The sequence below is a fragment of the Megascapheus bottae genome, chromosome 21 (genome assembly GCF_031878675.1).
Source record: "Megascapheus bottae isolate mThoBot1 chromosome 21, mThoBot2.hap1, whole genome shotgun sequence".
NCBI classification, from domain to species: domain Eukaryota; kingdom Metazoa; phylum Chordata; class Mammalia; order Rodentia; family Geomyidae; genus Megascapheus; species Megascapheus bottae.
The window spans coordinates 2,023,706-2,040,021 of NC_143529.1; the positions used below are offsets into that span (position 1 = coordinate 2,023,706).

Sequence of the window (16,316 nt, forward strand, 5' to 3'; positions counted from 1 at the left end):
AAATAAGTAATATCTCTTGCATACACTAATTATTTAAAATATTTTATTGGCTTACATAGCTAACATTATAAGCAATATGCATTTATAGGACAATGTAGTAGAAGGTGTGTTGGAACTAAATTACGTCTGAGCTGGATGCCCCTGGTTCATGCTATTCGAGAATCTGGGGATCCATTGAGGATCCCACTTCAAAGCCAGCCTAGGCATGAAAGTCTCTGAGATTCTTTAATCTCCAAGTAACCTCCAAAAAACCAGAAGTGGAGCTGTGTTGAAAAATGGTACAGCGCTAGCCTTGAGCAGAAAAGTTCAGAGGCGGCTCCCAGGCCCTGAGTTCAAGCCCCATGGCTGGAAAAGTCAGACCCGTAGAAAAGAAATGCATTTCCTGCATCTCTTTAGCACTGACTACTTCATAGGAAGTCTAAATCTATGTTCAAGGAGCCAATAATGAATGTGGTAAATAATAAACATTTTAAGAGGCATAAAGTATCCTTAACTCATGTAATCACTCAGAAGTGAGTGAAAACTTCAACCAGCACTAAAGAAAATAAGAATTGGTTGTCTGCTTCTATGTAATGTTAGATAAAGGAATAGACCAAAATCATTAACACGGAAAGTCAGGGTGGGTGGAGCTTCTCTAACTACTCTTCCAATTACTGAACGCTATGAGCAAAATCTCTGCAATTATCAAGGTGTCACTGGCTCTGTTCTGAGATACCCTTAGCATTCTTACCAAAATTATTGCCATCTCCATTCGTTCCTGGACAAGTCTGGCAGCACTCCCCAGAGGGGGTCACAGGGTTGGCACAGTTGAGCACTTCGCGGCACTCTATCTTGTCACAGAGAATGGCTCCGTTGTCACAGACACAGATCTGGCAGGGGGAAGGTTTCCATATGTCCCTGTTTAAGTACATCTGGCCATTTTGTGTACAGGCTATTTCTTCACCATACCCATCTACAAAAGATGAAAATAAAAAGAAGTTAATATTCAGAAATGGAAAATATTTAACACAATGAATTATCTGTGTGCTACCAAAAATTCCAGGCTAAAAAATAAAGAGCCTTCCAAACACAGATGGGCTTATAACCTTTAGTATTCACAACAAGACACACAATTCATTATGAAATGATTATAAAACTGAGATCATCCCCCTAGGGGAGGAAGAGAAAAGTGATAGAAAATAGACCTAGGCATTTTTTTAAACCAGAGAGTGATACCTGTAAATCTATCTATCTATCTATCTATCTATCTATCTATCTATCTATCTATCTATCTACCTATCTATCATCTATCTACTTATATGTCTATTTATTATTGTACGGGGTTGAGCACATGGTGTGGGTGTTTCCTGTACATTTTCACTCAAGGTTGTCATTTCTATTACTTGAAACACAGTTCCAACCATGATTTTCAGATCTCAGCCTTCTAGTGGCATAAGCCACCAGTGCCCAACTAAAATTTTATTTTGAGGCTATGGCTGCTCAACTATGACATAACCCATTTAAAAAGGGAGAGTAAAAGAAGAGTCCCAATGAGAATATATAATCTTAGTATTTAGTTAAACTTACATGACATCCAGACCATTAAAATTCTAAATTAGTAAATTCTACATCAAGAAGCAGTATGTGTTTGTGTATCCGGAAGACAAATTTCAAAGGAAAGATGCATGGAATTATTGAAATTATATAAAATTTATTTTAGAAATAAAGCAGAAAAAATATTTTCTATTTCATGGAACAGATTTCCAATAGCCATCAAACCAAAGTGACATAATAAACTATAACAGAAATAACAACAAAAAAACCAGAAATGAGATGATTACCTTTGCATCAATTTTTAGAAGTTACAACAAAAATAATAATGTATTTTATTGTATAATACCTGCCAATTACTTTTATTATATTTAGATAAAATTTTAAGAAAGATTGGGAAAATATCCACAAATACATATGCATACACAGTAGTAGCGGTACTAGTTCACATGAGTATCTAATCATGTGTTATATCTTATTTATTTATTTATTCTGGCCAGTCCTTGGATTCTCAAGGCTAGAGCCCTACCACTTGAGCCACAGCACCACTTCCAGATTTTTTTTTTCACATATATATTTATTGTGAGTAACAGAAGGGTTACATTGTATTCGTAAGATAGAAGGTGCATTACTTCACATACATTGATACCCTTTCTCATGTCTTGGTCCCCATTTCCCTCCTCCCAACCCTCAGCCCTCATTTGTTTTCCCCCCTTCCCTATCCAATTTCAAATAACCAAATAGGCATATATCCAATACATCAGATAACAAAGTGAAATAATATAACAATATGAGATAACCAAGGGACAGCAAAAGAGATGAGAGATAACATAGTACATTAAGGACAACAATCACTCATTGTATGGCTTTTGTTTCTATATCCTAGAGGTCCTTTCATTTAGCATCATAATGTATGGCCTTATGTATCTAGGTTTTGCTCTATTGCAAATCTCTGCTAGGAAGCCCAAGGTTTCTACTGATTATGACAAATGAGGAAAACCATTGAGCCTATGTTCCTTTGAGTCTGGCTTACTTCACTTAATATGATTTTTTCTAAGTCTTTCCATTTCCTTACAAATGGGGGGATGATGTTCTTTCTGACATCAGCATAGTATCCCATTGTGTATAAATACCACATCTTGTTGATCCACTCATCAACTGAGGGACATCTGGGTTGGTTCCATGTCTTTGCTATGATAAACAGTGCTGCAATGAACATCATTGTGCTAGTGGATTTAGTATCCCTTTGTTTCTGGACGGTTGGGTAAATGCCAAGTAGTAGAATTGCTGGGGCATAACAGAGAAAGGCCTCATATCTAAAATATATCAACAGCTCAAAAAATTGAATCACTCCAAAACTAATCTCCAAAGAAACAACCATCCCATTAAAAGAGGGGCCAAAGACTTAAAAGAGAGTCTTCTCTGAAGGAGAAACACATGAAGAAATGCTCGACATCTCTGGTCATAAAAGTAATGCTTCCAGCTTTTTCTATGTATGTGGTACCAAGGAATCAAACCTAGGCCTTTGTGCATGCTAGGCAAACACTCTACTGCAAGGCCAAACTCCTGGCTCCACACATTATATCTTTAAATGCAACTTTTATGAGAAACCTAAGAACAGTATGATTCCAAGTAGATCACCATAGCCTTGCTTAAAACTCCAGGCACTTTCCAATGAGAGTCAAAATTATTTTTTCATCAAGGCTGAAGGTTTTGCTTTCCAATCCATGCACTAGTTGATCCTGTTTTCTCATTCTTTTCTCTGCCTCATATCAAGAATTGTGGCTTACACAATAGTCATCTCCCTCCAAGTTGTCACTGCCCTACATAAATTAGGCTTCCTTCATCCAAATGCTATGGTCTCATTGAAGATCTTCACATTCAGCCATTCACTCATCACTAGCATGTATGATAGGTGACAAATTGAAGAGCTATGAACATGCAAACTAGGAAAAATTCACTAATAATTCATGGCATGTATTATGAGTACTATTATCTATTTATTTTTTTTATTTTTTTATCTTCTCTAGGAGTCACCAAACCACAAAGCTAAGGACAAAGATGTTCTTTGCTTCGTACTACATTTCTTGTGTTTGACTCTTCATAGAATTTTCATTTAATAATTACTTGTTGAATAAAGAAGAAAAGGAAAGTACAAAGGAAGGGAAGGATGGAGGAATAGAACTAAATTATGGTTCATGAACTTAAATACATAGCATTAACTTTATGTTTTACAAAATATAGAATTTTAAAGTATATTTCCAAGCTATTTTAGAAATAAGTAACTTCACAAATATATAGGATGAAATGACAGTGTGGAACTACAAATAAATATGATTCCCATTTCAACAATACCAACTCAAGAATGAAACACACAATTTCTACTTACAAAGTACATTAGAATGATGCTAAAAATCACTTTCAAACAGCTTTCTATATTAATGTGCTTCATATATTTGGTCTTTAGTCATAGAAATTTGGTAAATATATATAGACAATTAAAACAATAGAAAAATGATATTTATGTTTTTATATGATTTTTGGTAAGAATATTTTAAAACCAATCAGATATGTAGATAAAAAATAAGTAGTGTGGGATTTGAATGGTATTTAACTAGATTAAAATAATATAGCTCTGTGATGTAAATGGCCTAAGACAGTTTGAAACAAAGGCATCTAATAATAAAAATATCTCAGTCATGGTCTTTGCAACCATGGTACTTTGAACAAGTACATTAAGAAGCTAAATTAAATATAACTTTGCTCATTAAGCTTTGTAATTAAGAAGGCAATTTGGGGGGCCGGGAGTGTGGCCTAGTGAAAAAGTGCTTGCCCAGCATGCACAAAGCCCTAGGTTCAATTCCTGTATATAACATACACAGAAAAAACAAAAATGGAAGTGGTGCTGTGGCTCAAGTGATAGAGCACTAGCCTCAAGCAAAACAAAAGCTCCAGGACAGTGCCCAGGCCCTGAGTTCAAGCCCTAGGACTGGCAAAATTTTAAAAGGCAATTAAAATAAATGTTAAAGCTCAGTTCAGTTTGCTGTTTCTCTCTCAGCTTGGACAGTATCATCTAAGGGAGAGGTTACTGTTAAAAAATATTTATGAAGTGGTTAAATGAAAATGAATTTAGTTCTATGTAAAATCTTGAAAGCATATATACTCTGTCCTTTAAAATGTATATTTTCATTGTGGAATATAATAAAGATTTATATTTCATATGCATAATATTTATATAATAAAATAATCAACTGTATACAAAATGGTATATATTGTACATTAAAAGCAATATATAATTTTCTGCTGTTTTTATTATATTATTGTAATATAAAATTAGATTTTAAAGAATATTACCATTTGTATGTTATAGTTTATGCAAATATGTGATGTTCCTGATAAAATAGATATTAGGCAGTAGATAGAAGATATGGAAAAACAAAAATAAGATAGCATGTGATTCAGTTGTCATCTTGATATCATTAAATTGTGGGAGAAATATTTCTGAAGGCAACTGAATCTTTTTACTGTGGCTCCTTCAAGGTTTGTGGGGTCGGGGGGGAATCACACTCTCCTGGTCCTATATTAAAACATAAAAAGTGCATTTTCTTCCTGAGAATCTAAGACTCATAACTTCAATGCAAGGGGCATAGAAATAGGTCGGTGTATTACTTTCTTTAAATGACAATGTTGAAGGCTAGTTTTATCCTCTGATTCATCACTGGTCTCTTTTTCTCTAAAAACATATAATTAAATTTCAAATGATATGGAAATGGAGTTGGAATGCTTTTAAATGGCAAAGAGGAGGAAAAGCTCTCACACACAGTTAATCCTGCCTTCACTTCACCAGTGCAGCATCCACTCACATCATGGAGGGCTCAAACACTCAGTGATGGTCTCCTAGGTCCTGTCTGAATGGAAGGTGGGACACAGACAGAGAGGGTAGAAAACATGGCGTGTCTGACAAGTTTCTAGTTTCTACATGGTAGTTTTGCAACTTATATTCATAGTGACCCTTCTGTTTCCTACAGAGACACACTTAGTCAAAAGAAAATACAAACAACAATGTGGCTGCTTCATTAAAAAATTACAGTGACATTATCAAGAAATAATTATTTTAGCAAGACAACAAAATGAGAATGTAAGAATCTATCAAATGACCATATAAAAAGTTCAATGCCTATCCTCCTGGCTCTCCCAATTAAATCATAAAAATGAACACAAGCTGACATCTAAAGTCCACAAGTTTATGTTCACAAGTATTAAAGTACATTTTTATGGTTGTGTTTTAAAGGATTTATTGAAACAACAAATATTTTTGTGCTATTTGAACAAAGAACTCTAAACCATCATATTGATCTACTTACAGTTTTCTTTTTCTTTTTTCTGTAAATTTGCTACTAATGTTTCTACTGTCTTTCCTAAAGTTAAAGAGTGCTAGTAGAACTAACAATATGTTTCATTCTTTTGAACTTGTGTGATATTGTAATTTGCCTAATTTTTGTCTGTCAAGCTACAAAATTCCTTGCCTTTTACCAAATGTTTCAACAAATTGAATCCAGTATGAAGTCATCCCCACAAAAGTCCTGGCACCGATACCTTAGGAAGAGGAGACATATTTTGTCTGACCACATTTTATTTGAAATCAGTTCAAATGTCCTGTGCTTTCATAGATTTGTCATATAAATCTTCTGTTTTATGTTTAATCATCAAAATTCAGTTTGTACTCACTAGATGGCAGACCAAACCAACCACCTTATTCTAATAAACATTTGGAAAACAAGCTCTCAGACTATTGCTTGCCAACTGCGGGCCACACCCCACATTTCCATTCGTTCATACACAGCTTTAATTCATGGGCAAAGAAGTCTGAGTAGAAATGACCAAACTGAAACCATTTGCTGACCCTGAGATAGTTGGATCTACATCAACTATTGGAGTTTTCTTTAAATTGTAGAAAACTAAGGAAATATGCATACATCCATGTGTATGACAAGATTAGCATTCTGACTAAATTGTGACAGCAAGAAAAGTGCCATCAAAGGCCAAAGGTCTTTCAGAAACAATATGGGATGTTCATGAGATATGCTAATTGCAAATCTCTTACTCAGACAAATGTTTTGTGGATCATTTTTACCACTTTCTTCTTGTTCTCCAGAACAGCATTGATCTCTGTCACCTTTCAGCTAAGGTCACACAATCAATCTTTGATAAATGTTTATGAGGGATAAATTAATAAGTGAGTATAGGAGGAAACTAGTTCATTGAAATGCTTATTACATTTCCCACAGAAACTATGCAATTTAGGCCCCCATTTCAAATGAAAATGAAATAGATAATAGGGTGGATCTTCCCTAATGTATCTCAAATACAGATTTCTGTATCAGAGAGGAATAGAAGTGTGTCAGTCACAACTCATAGTTTAGAGTAACTGCCTTCCTGACTCAGCGGACATAGTCCCTGCTAAGGTGGTGGTGAAGATTGGGCTGCCATTTTGTAAGGTTTCCCAGTCTGTAGATATTTTTGAAGGACTGTACCCATGACACTATCCACTAGTGGGACCATGGAATCAGAAACAAAGCAGCTTGTGTGTCACTCTGGACCAAGCTACAGGTGCAACCGCACACACAGCCCTAGCTGATGGATTAGGTTCAGAAAGCCTTTTTACTCCTGCTGTGTAACACGTATTACCATTATAAAGGAAAGACAAAGCTGGAGAGTGTTCATTTCCTATGTATACCACTGAAGAGTATATGCTCACAACATTTATGATTTCTCTTTATATCCAATCTTCAAAATAAAAATGAAATCTTCAAAAGAAATCTTCAAAAACAAAGAAAAATATGAAGTAACTAGGGAAGGTTGGAAGGGAAGTGTAACACACTTGTTCATTTTTCTTTCAACCTAAACCTTAAGCTTTTTCTGTAGAACAGTGGATGGGTGCATGAGTACCAGACTGTGGGGATTTACATTTTTTACTTCTTCAATCTCCTGTACAGTTTTACATTCTGATGAGTTCCTAAATGGAAATCTGGTTTTAGAATGCTTATTCAAATTGTTCCTGCTGCAAATTGGACCCTCTTCTCTTTCAGTGTATAAACTGGTACTCACTGTGTCCTGAATATAAAACATATCCTTGAAAAGGCTTTTGTGCCAAGTTTTGGTGTCCAGATGGTGACCATATTGTGAAGTGAATACATCATGAAGGTGTTAACATTATCAATGGAGGATTAATCCATCTTTTGAGTTCATAGCTAAAGGGACCAGTCACTGGTATGTGTCTATCCATATGTCTATCCTGTCCCTGGTCATTCTTAATCTGCCTTGAGGTGAGCCACTTTGCTTTTCTGCGTGTTTTTCCCTATAGTATTCTGCCTTCCCACACATGAGCTCAGAAACAGTGTTGCGGAACTGCCATTGAACTGGAACTGCTGAAATTGTGAGGTAGAGTACATCTGTAAGGCATTTGCTTTAAGAGTTTTGTCACAGTGAACCAAAGCTATCTAAAAGTGTCCAATGATGTCTTAGAGTATTCAACGATCATTTGAAATGAATCCAATTTCTAGCCCACTAAGGATAATTTCATTTTATATTCCAAAGTGATAGACTGGAAATCAATTTTAAGTATTTCCATGATTCTAAGAAGATAAAGGGAAGCAACTCACACAGAGAATTTCAATACCACATCCAAATAAAACAAATTTTATAAAATGGCTATGGATATGTAGTATCTGAAATTCCCCTATTAAATGTTTTTTTCAGTTTTATATACAATGGCTTTCACTTAGCTAGAAAATCTGGTTTTGCTTTACTTAAAATGGAAAAAAAATAAAAAGAAATACCCACATATTCGGTATTATTTACATTTCTTTCCATGTGTCATTGGGAAATATAAATGATTGCGGCCAAGACGTGAAACTAAAACTACACACATTGCACATGAAGTGCTCATGTACAATTTTGTCCGGAAGAACAACTTACAACCTTCTCATGCATTTCATCCTCCTTTCTCCACCCCCCTCATAACATTCCATATGGCTCGACCCCCAGAACAACTGCAAAAAATACCATGAAGAGAATTGGGTCAAACTTACTGTCTATACACTCAAAATTTCTGTGGTACTTACTATGGCAAATCATAGTCATACAGTTAATATTTACCCTAGTGATTAAGTTACATACAGGTGATATGCCAAAGACTCTGTCTCTCTTAGAACACGAATGGTTTTGAATTATTTTAAAGTGTTCAACTACTTAATCTCTTCCATAGAATTGCTTGAAACAAAGAGAACTAAAAATTTTTCAGTGTGTGCATGGCTTGAATGATGTGTGGAGATAACTCTGAGTGTTATATGCTATTCAGCTTCTAGATTTAGTTCCTGAAATCTTGAGCCAAATGCAAATTTTTCCATGAAATTTATATCTAATAAAACTGAAAATCATCATACAGCTTTAAAATTATGACATTAAGCCTGCAAGTACTTATTTTTTCTTCACAAAATTCATATGCTCCTGTCTTAAGTATAGAACTCACACATATGTAACACATGTAACACCATACATAGTACCTCTCTTTAGTTTCTCTTCTCCCATCTTAATGTAGCAATTTTCACTTTCAATTTTCAATATCATTTGAATTTTTATACTTATAATTTTATACTTATTAAACATATATGCTTTATAATACAACTATAACTCTATAATCATATATTATTTATTCTACTTTTCATTAATATGTGCAGAAATCCTAGAATCATGTCAAGATCATAGTAAGTGTTCAATATATATTTGCTGAATTGATTTGGTTGATATTAACCATTAGTTTAAAGCTTAAGACATTATAGGTAATAGGGTCATTTTGAAACACTCTGATTTATGAAAAAGGGCTTTTCTATGGAAATTGTAAAAATACAAAAGAAGACATCTAGACCTTACTGAATGCAAAATTATTTGTTTCAGTCATAGGCTATTGCATTATACAGGAAATCCAATTTTTAAAACAATTACTTTTATTGTCAAGCTGATGTACTGAGGGGTTACAGGTACATCTGTAAGGTAATAAGTACATATTTAGGGGAAAAAGTAAGTAATAGTGACCATCCAAAACTGTGACCATAAGTCCTTGTGTTGCTGTGGAGTAACTGTTTTGTATAAATTTGTGTAAATAAGTAGAGACCAAATTAAATTCTTACCTAGAGTAAATGTTAACATGGGTAAGTTTACTAGAGTTTTGAAAGTTTTAGATGCTTAATAACACTATTTCTTTTAGTCTTCTTTAAATTCTGGATTTAATCATTGTTTAATTTATATTTTAATTTCTTAAAATATGATGATTATGCAGAAAGTATGAGGGAATTGAACACTTCTGTTATTTCCATGGGAAGATTTAGAATTTTCAAAAACTTTTAACTTCTTTTTAATTAAATGGCTATGGAAAAAATTTTTGCTAATGCAACAGTTAGCACATGTTGAAATCAGAGGAAAAGAATATAGAGCATTTATTTAACTAAGGAGTATAAATCTTAGCTTGAACAAAAAGTTTAACTAGGTCTACTAGTTACCTATTTTTCACGGAAGTAATAAAAGTATTCTTTGAATTCTATGTGAATGGAAATAAAAACAAAATTTGAGATTTTGCTTTTTAGGAAAAATAAATATTGCCAGATATCACAAATAAGTTTGCCTTAAATGGCTCTTGCAAATTAAGCTTATCAAATGAGTCAATTTGACACCCAAAAAAGAAGAATTAATTCAGTTTTTCAGCCAATATTTTTGGATCCTGAAAACTTTACTGATATTTATCTAAAATGTTAGGAAGCTTTAGATCAGCAATCCAAATTTGGAGCCTAGTTTTCTTACCAAATACAATAAAATGTATACAAAAGATGCAAAATATAATGAAATTCTCTTGTAGAATAATTTGTGCCTATGTATGTTTCAGTAGTATATTATAAAAATTTTATACTCACGCTGATATCCATAAGGTCAATTCCATTCTTTCATTCTTTCATATGTCCCTGGAGCCCTTTTAAATGACTAGTCATTGTCCCAGATATCTCTTTCTAAATTCTGAGCAGTTTTTCCCTATTGTTTATTTGCCCTGCTTATAGATAAGTCAAGCACATGTCGACCCAAAGATTTCTACAAGCCAAAATAAAAGCAACTTTCAAACACTTTGAAATTATTTGGAAATACTGTTGTAAAACCAGACTTCAATAAACTAGGATCAAGAGAAATATGGAATTTAAAATAATCTTAAGTTATCCTTAAAGCCATATGACATTTACTAGTCCTTAAGTGCCCTCTTTGATAATGGAACTGTTTTCAAATCCTAGGGCAGCAGGAAGTTCTATGTACATCATGGGGAGAGAGTAGAAACCTCAAAACACAACATCCAATCCCTTAGACAGAATGGCTAAGATCATAGTTTTGATATGCCCTATGTGGGCTGGGTCTTTCTTAGATAGTTTAGCTTTTCAATACCTTTCACATAAGGAAGACTCAATCATCAAAAGATTAATGCTTACTGGTTGCTCACCTAAATTTGTAGCAAATATGACAGCAACATAATATTCTCCTTTGATAATGTATTTATTGCTATTTTTTCAAGAACCAGAATACAAAGTCATGGTGATACAATTCTTAAGGACATCAAAAAAGCATATGGGCCAGTGGAGGAACTAGCACTAATTGACCACAAGAAAATAGTTCTTTAAATAATCTTGAGGCAAACTCAGGTTGTTAAGGAATACTTAACTGGGACAATTCAATTAGGCTGGAGGTGATAGACATCAAAAGAATTCTATGATTTGAGTTCCCTAATTTCCTTTACTCCCATGTGTTATTTTCAGTTATGTTTTCAAGCCAGAAGATTAAAATCTGAATTGAAATCCACTGGAATTTCACTTTCAAGCTATGTAAGAGTGTTAAGTCCTGGCTTGTTGCTAGTGACTGACAACAGATTCCACCTATCCACCAACTGGCCAGGGTAAATGTGCAGAAATGCTGGTACTTCCTCAAAGTCATTGCTCCTATTTTAATTTTTTTTTTTACCATTTTTTCCCTCTGGGCTGAGGGTGAAACAATGGCACACTTGTTTCTGAACCAAGTGGTGTGTACACAGTAGGTAACTTGGACGAAGACAGCTGTAGTTCCTCAGCCAGTGGACCCATCAGCCAGCCAGAAGCCAGGACAGCCATGCACAGTAACACAGGGCGAGACGCTTTGTTGCCAATGACTAGCTCTGGCAAACACCAGAATAAACTGAAATGTGTTTTTCCAGTCCAATTCCACAGCTATTTTTCAAATTTAGACTCTAAATTCTGGATTACACCCTCTTGACATTGTAAGTAGTCAGAAAAAAATGTATTTTAGAATGGCTAGGTTAAAAGAAGTAAAATTTCAGCCAGAGTTCTAGTTTATAATTTAGTAAACACTGTGAAGAAAGGTATCAAGTACCTGTGCTTATAGTGCGTGCTTTGTTCACGTTTAAAAAGAAATCTACTCATACCTATTTTTAGATGATTTACTTAAAAGTTTACTTAGTATGCATTTCATGTGTTCCCTCCTAACCCAGAAAGATATGAATAACAGACGTATGGTACTTTAGAAGAGATCTTAGTACAGAAAACAAAAAGAAAGCTTATGGAATGACATTTTTAAATTAGTATTTGTTATCTTTCTAAATGAAGTAGCAATGATCAGGTTTTTTTCCAATGATTTCAAGTACTCAAGGAAGTTTTTTAGGAATTATGGAATAAATATGAAAAGTTTGGCCCACTGTAAGCTGAAATTATCCAAGAATGGATAAATAAATGTATGTTCTTAAGAAAGCCTTTAAAAATGTAAGGAATTTCAGATGGTAGAGGTCAGAAAGACTGCCTCAAGTGAAGATAGAGACTTGTTGATAAGGAAAACATGCTAAGTAGCTAGGATCAGAAGGCAATATCTTTTTTTAAAAGAGGATAGGAATTCTTAGTGAAAATGATTTTTCTTTCTCCAGGAAGATTTTCTGGGATTTGATCGCATAGAATTCCACACTTGTTTTCTGTGCCCCGCTCTCACTTTTGTCTATATATTTAACAAAGTTCCTACAACATGCAGTTATATTAAATTGCTTTATGTGTAAAACTTATTTGGCTGCATGTTTCTTGAGAGTAAAAAGTATTTCATTTTCTCCCTACCATGAATGTACAGTAATGCCTCGTCTATGGAGAACTTTCAGTAAATTATTTTTAGAAAAGTTAATAAGTTGAACACTGAATATGTGACCTTCAGGAATATAATCTAACAAGAGAACTAAAGCCAGGTTGAAAGTAAATGAGACTAAATCCCAGAAGTTAAAATATTATGTGAAATTAGGAAAAATAGTCGTTTCTGTGATAAAGAGAACTGATAAACTGTGAGTCTATAGGTAGAAGATATAGAGACTTTGACTAGAGGTAGACTGAAAGAAAACTGAAAAAAATGACTTTGGAGTTTCAGGAATTAATGGGGAGAAGTGATATCTACTAGGTAGTATCTGGACTGAATTTGATTCTTAAAGTGAAGTTCTCAAATCCAGAACTTCAGGTTGTGGCATCATTTTGAAATAAAGACATTTAAAGAGGTAACTACTTAGATTATGATAATACTGTTATATAGTGGACCCTAAGTTCAATAGGACTCCGGAAAAGGGGAAAGAAGAAAAGAAACAGAAACCTGATGCACATTTCTGGTTTACTAAGCAACCTTGTTTCATTCAGGATCAGTTTGTTAGAGAACAACACTAGGAAACAAATACAAGTAGTTACAGAAAATAAATACAGTGTAGAGATGAAATAAAATACATGTTTTGGAAATAGAAATGCATTTGTTTAAACAACTTAATCTCAAGTATAACAGGTGCACAGTAAGGAAGATTGACTTAGTAGAAATATTAACACCTACTACTTGCTGTTTTTGAAGCTAGGCTAAAAGCCTTATTAAACTGTCAACTGCATCCTATCAAAAGGATAGATTTTGAATTGATCAAAATCTAAAGTGCCTGTGTGGCATAATCATTATTTGAGCACCCATGCCGTCTTACTTGTTGCACTCTGTTAGATGAATAGATTTCTTTTGTAAGAGAAAGAAGAGCAAATTTTTCACAGATAAAACTTTTAGTTCACAATCTGAATATGGATCTCAAATGAGTAAAATTCATGAAGTGACTGGTGAATTCCATAAGTAAAAAGGAAAAGTAATGGATCCAGATTAATTTGAAAGAAGATTGTTGTGTTTTTGCTTTGTTTCACTTGTCTTTTGCCAAACCCCGGGCTTGAGCTCAGCGCCTGGGTACTGTCCTTGAGCTTTTCCCAAGGCTAGTGCTCTGCCATTGGAGCCACAGCATCACTTCTGGCTTTTTCTGTGTATGTAGTACTGAGGAATAAAAGGTGGGGCTTTGCGCATGCTAGCCAAGCACTCTACCACTAGGCCACTCTCCCAACCCCAAAAGAGGTTTCTTTCTTTTTTTTTTTTAATTAAAAGTTTGTGAAGTTCAGGTTGCTGTAAAGATAATAAAGAAGAAAGATTAGGATGAGTTTTTTAAAATAAATTCATTATTAAAGGGCAGAAAAGAATACAAAAATCTGAACGTTAGCTCTGCTCTTTCTATTCAGCTCCAGACTCTTACTGGTCAGTAGTGCTTTTCTAGCTGCTTAGCCTGTGTACTCTCCAAAAGCACTCATCCTAATTTCCGGTGTATTTTCTCTTAACTGCCCTGAGGCCTCGAAGGATATTGATTGTGAAAACCATCTTGTTGGCTTATGGAAAATCCAGCTCCATGACATGAATAAGACTCAAGCATCTGAATGAGTATAGTTAGTAAATATCTGCATACCAACTAGTATTTTGTTCTTTATTAGATTAGTTCATAGGTCATAGGAAATGAAATTTCTTCCAGAATTCGGTCAGTGTACATTGAATAAACATGACTTCCTTTATACCAAACAAAATACATCAGGTTCTTTTTTTATACCAAACAAAATACATCAGGTTCTCTATTTTATTTAAATGAAGTAAGCAATGCTGAAATATCACTGGAAGAAACTCAATATAACTCAACACTGAAAAGTACAATTTAAATCAAATTATTAGCTATTTTAAAATAGTATATATTCAGCTCTATTGTCTTACATTTTCTGAAGTTTGAATATATCTTTATAGAAGTTCTTAAATTTTATGGCTGTTTTTGCCAGTCCTGGGCTTAAGCTCAGGGCCTGAGCACTGTCCTTGGACTTTCTCAAGGTTTGAGCTCTACCACTTGAGCTTCAGCACCATTTTCGGCTTTTTTCAATGTATGTGGTACCGAAGACTCGAACCCGGGTCTTCGTGCATGCTAGGCAAGCACGCTACCACTAGGCCAACTTCCGGCCCTTATTGCTGTCTTTAGATTGATTCTTGTCAGGGGATTTGAAAACATAAACTGCCTTACAAAATCAAACTTAAACTTCCATATGTTTTCATGTTTGATAATTGTCTTATCAGTCAAAGTAGATTTTTGAGTTGTTATAAATATTATAAATAAAAATGATGGAATAAATGTGCCTGCACATTTTGTTTTACAGTATCTTAAAAGATCGTGTGACCTAATACAAAATATGATCATTTGACTAAGAATATAATGAAAGATAATTGAGACAATTTTAATTCTTTGTAGTGTTAATAAAACAGCAACAACTAAGAATTTTTCTGAAATTTTTCTAACAGCATTAATTATAAAGGTCATTGGTAAAATTTTTCATGATTGGACTATATTATCCATGAGATTGGCAACTAAAGAAAACTGAATGTATATCTCCACATATATTATCTATCTTTCTGTTGTAGAAATTCAATCCTAGAAAATAGTACCATTGAAGTATCTGGATTTATGGAATAGAACAATAACTTTTCTGAGGATTAGGAACTCTACAAACAGACAAAACTTTCCCTGTATCTGTGCCAAATTTCCTAATGAAACTTCTACCACATATCCTAAATTACAGAGAAAATTGTTTATGGCTTATGAATTCTGGCAGTTAGAATTCTTGAACTTCATGTCCATTTATGAAGAAAGGAAAAAATATGTAGTATGTATTGAGATCCCTTTCCAGGCATGACTATATGCCAGCCTATGGATGACAAATTACAAAAGCCATTATTTTCAGTTTCCTGCACTTAGATATCTTTAAGTTTTTATAGGAATTATATTATAACTTAATTTGTTAGTAATGATTTTAACACTCACTGCTTTATTAAGTGTAAAAATAAAAATGATTAGAAAGGTTAATACAATAAGAAACATGACCATAGTAAAGGAAAATGTATAGTCTAATTTCTAAATGTTTATTCTTTATATTATTTCATGTAATTGTAAGAGATTATGAGAAATTTCCTTATGATTAAAAGAAACAGAATTTTTTATTTATCTCTAAGTTGCACAATGGAGTTGCCATTTAACAAAAGAGTTCATGAATACAATGATCTTTATCAGTGTCACGCCATCAACATTCTCACCAACTCCCCTATCCCACCTCTTCCCTCATTTTTCTAGATTTTGTGGTGTTATACATTGAATTCTTGATTGCATTTTCTCCTTCTCTTCATTTGTCTACACATCTCCCCTTGGTCCCACCTCACACTCTTGCAAGTACCCTTTTACTGGTGTTTATTTCGTTGGGCTTTGTGTCTTTCTAGGAAATTACTCTATTTGAGTTCTCCCTTTATCATATTTAAATATTTGTAGCTATTTGCATGCTACCATTCCTATTTACCTATAGATCTATAGG

At 33.9% G+C, this 16,316-nt stretch overlaps 1 protein-coding gene across 1 annotated transcript in view; it reads right to left on the reverse strand.

Annotated features, from left to right (window-relative positions):
- Col5a2 (collagen type V alpha 2 chain) overlaps window positions 1–16,316 on the reverse strand; it is a 131,841-nt gene that overhangs the window by 67,891 nt on the left and 47,634 nt on the right. The window contains exon 2 of the mRNA XM_090354456.1: window positions 731–952. Coding sequence (XP_090210582.1) covers window positions 731–952 — 222 coding nt within the window. The remainder of the gene's footprint in view (window positions 1–730; window positions 953–16,316) is intronic.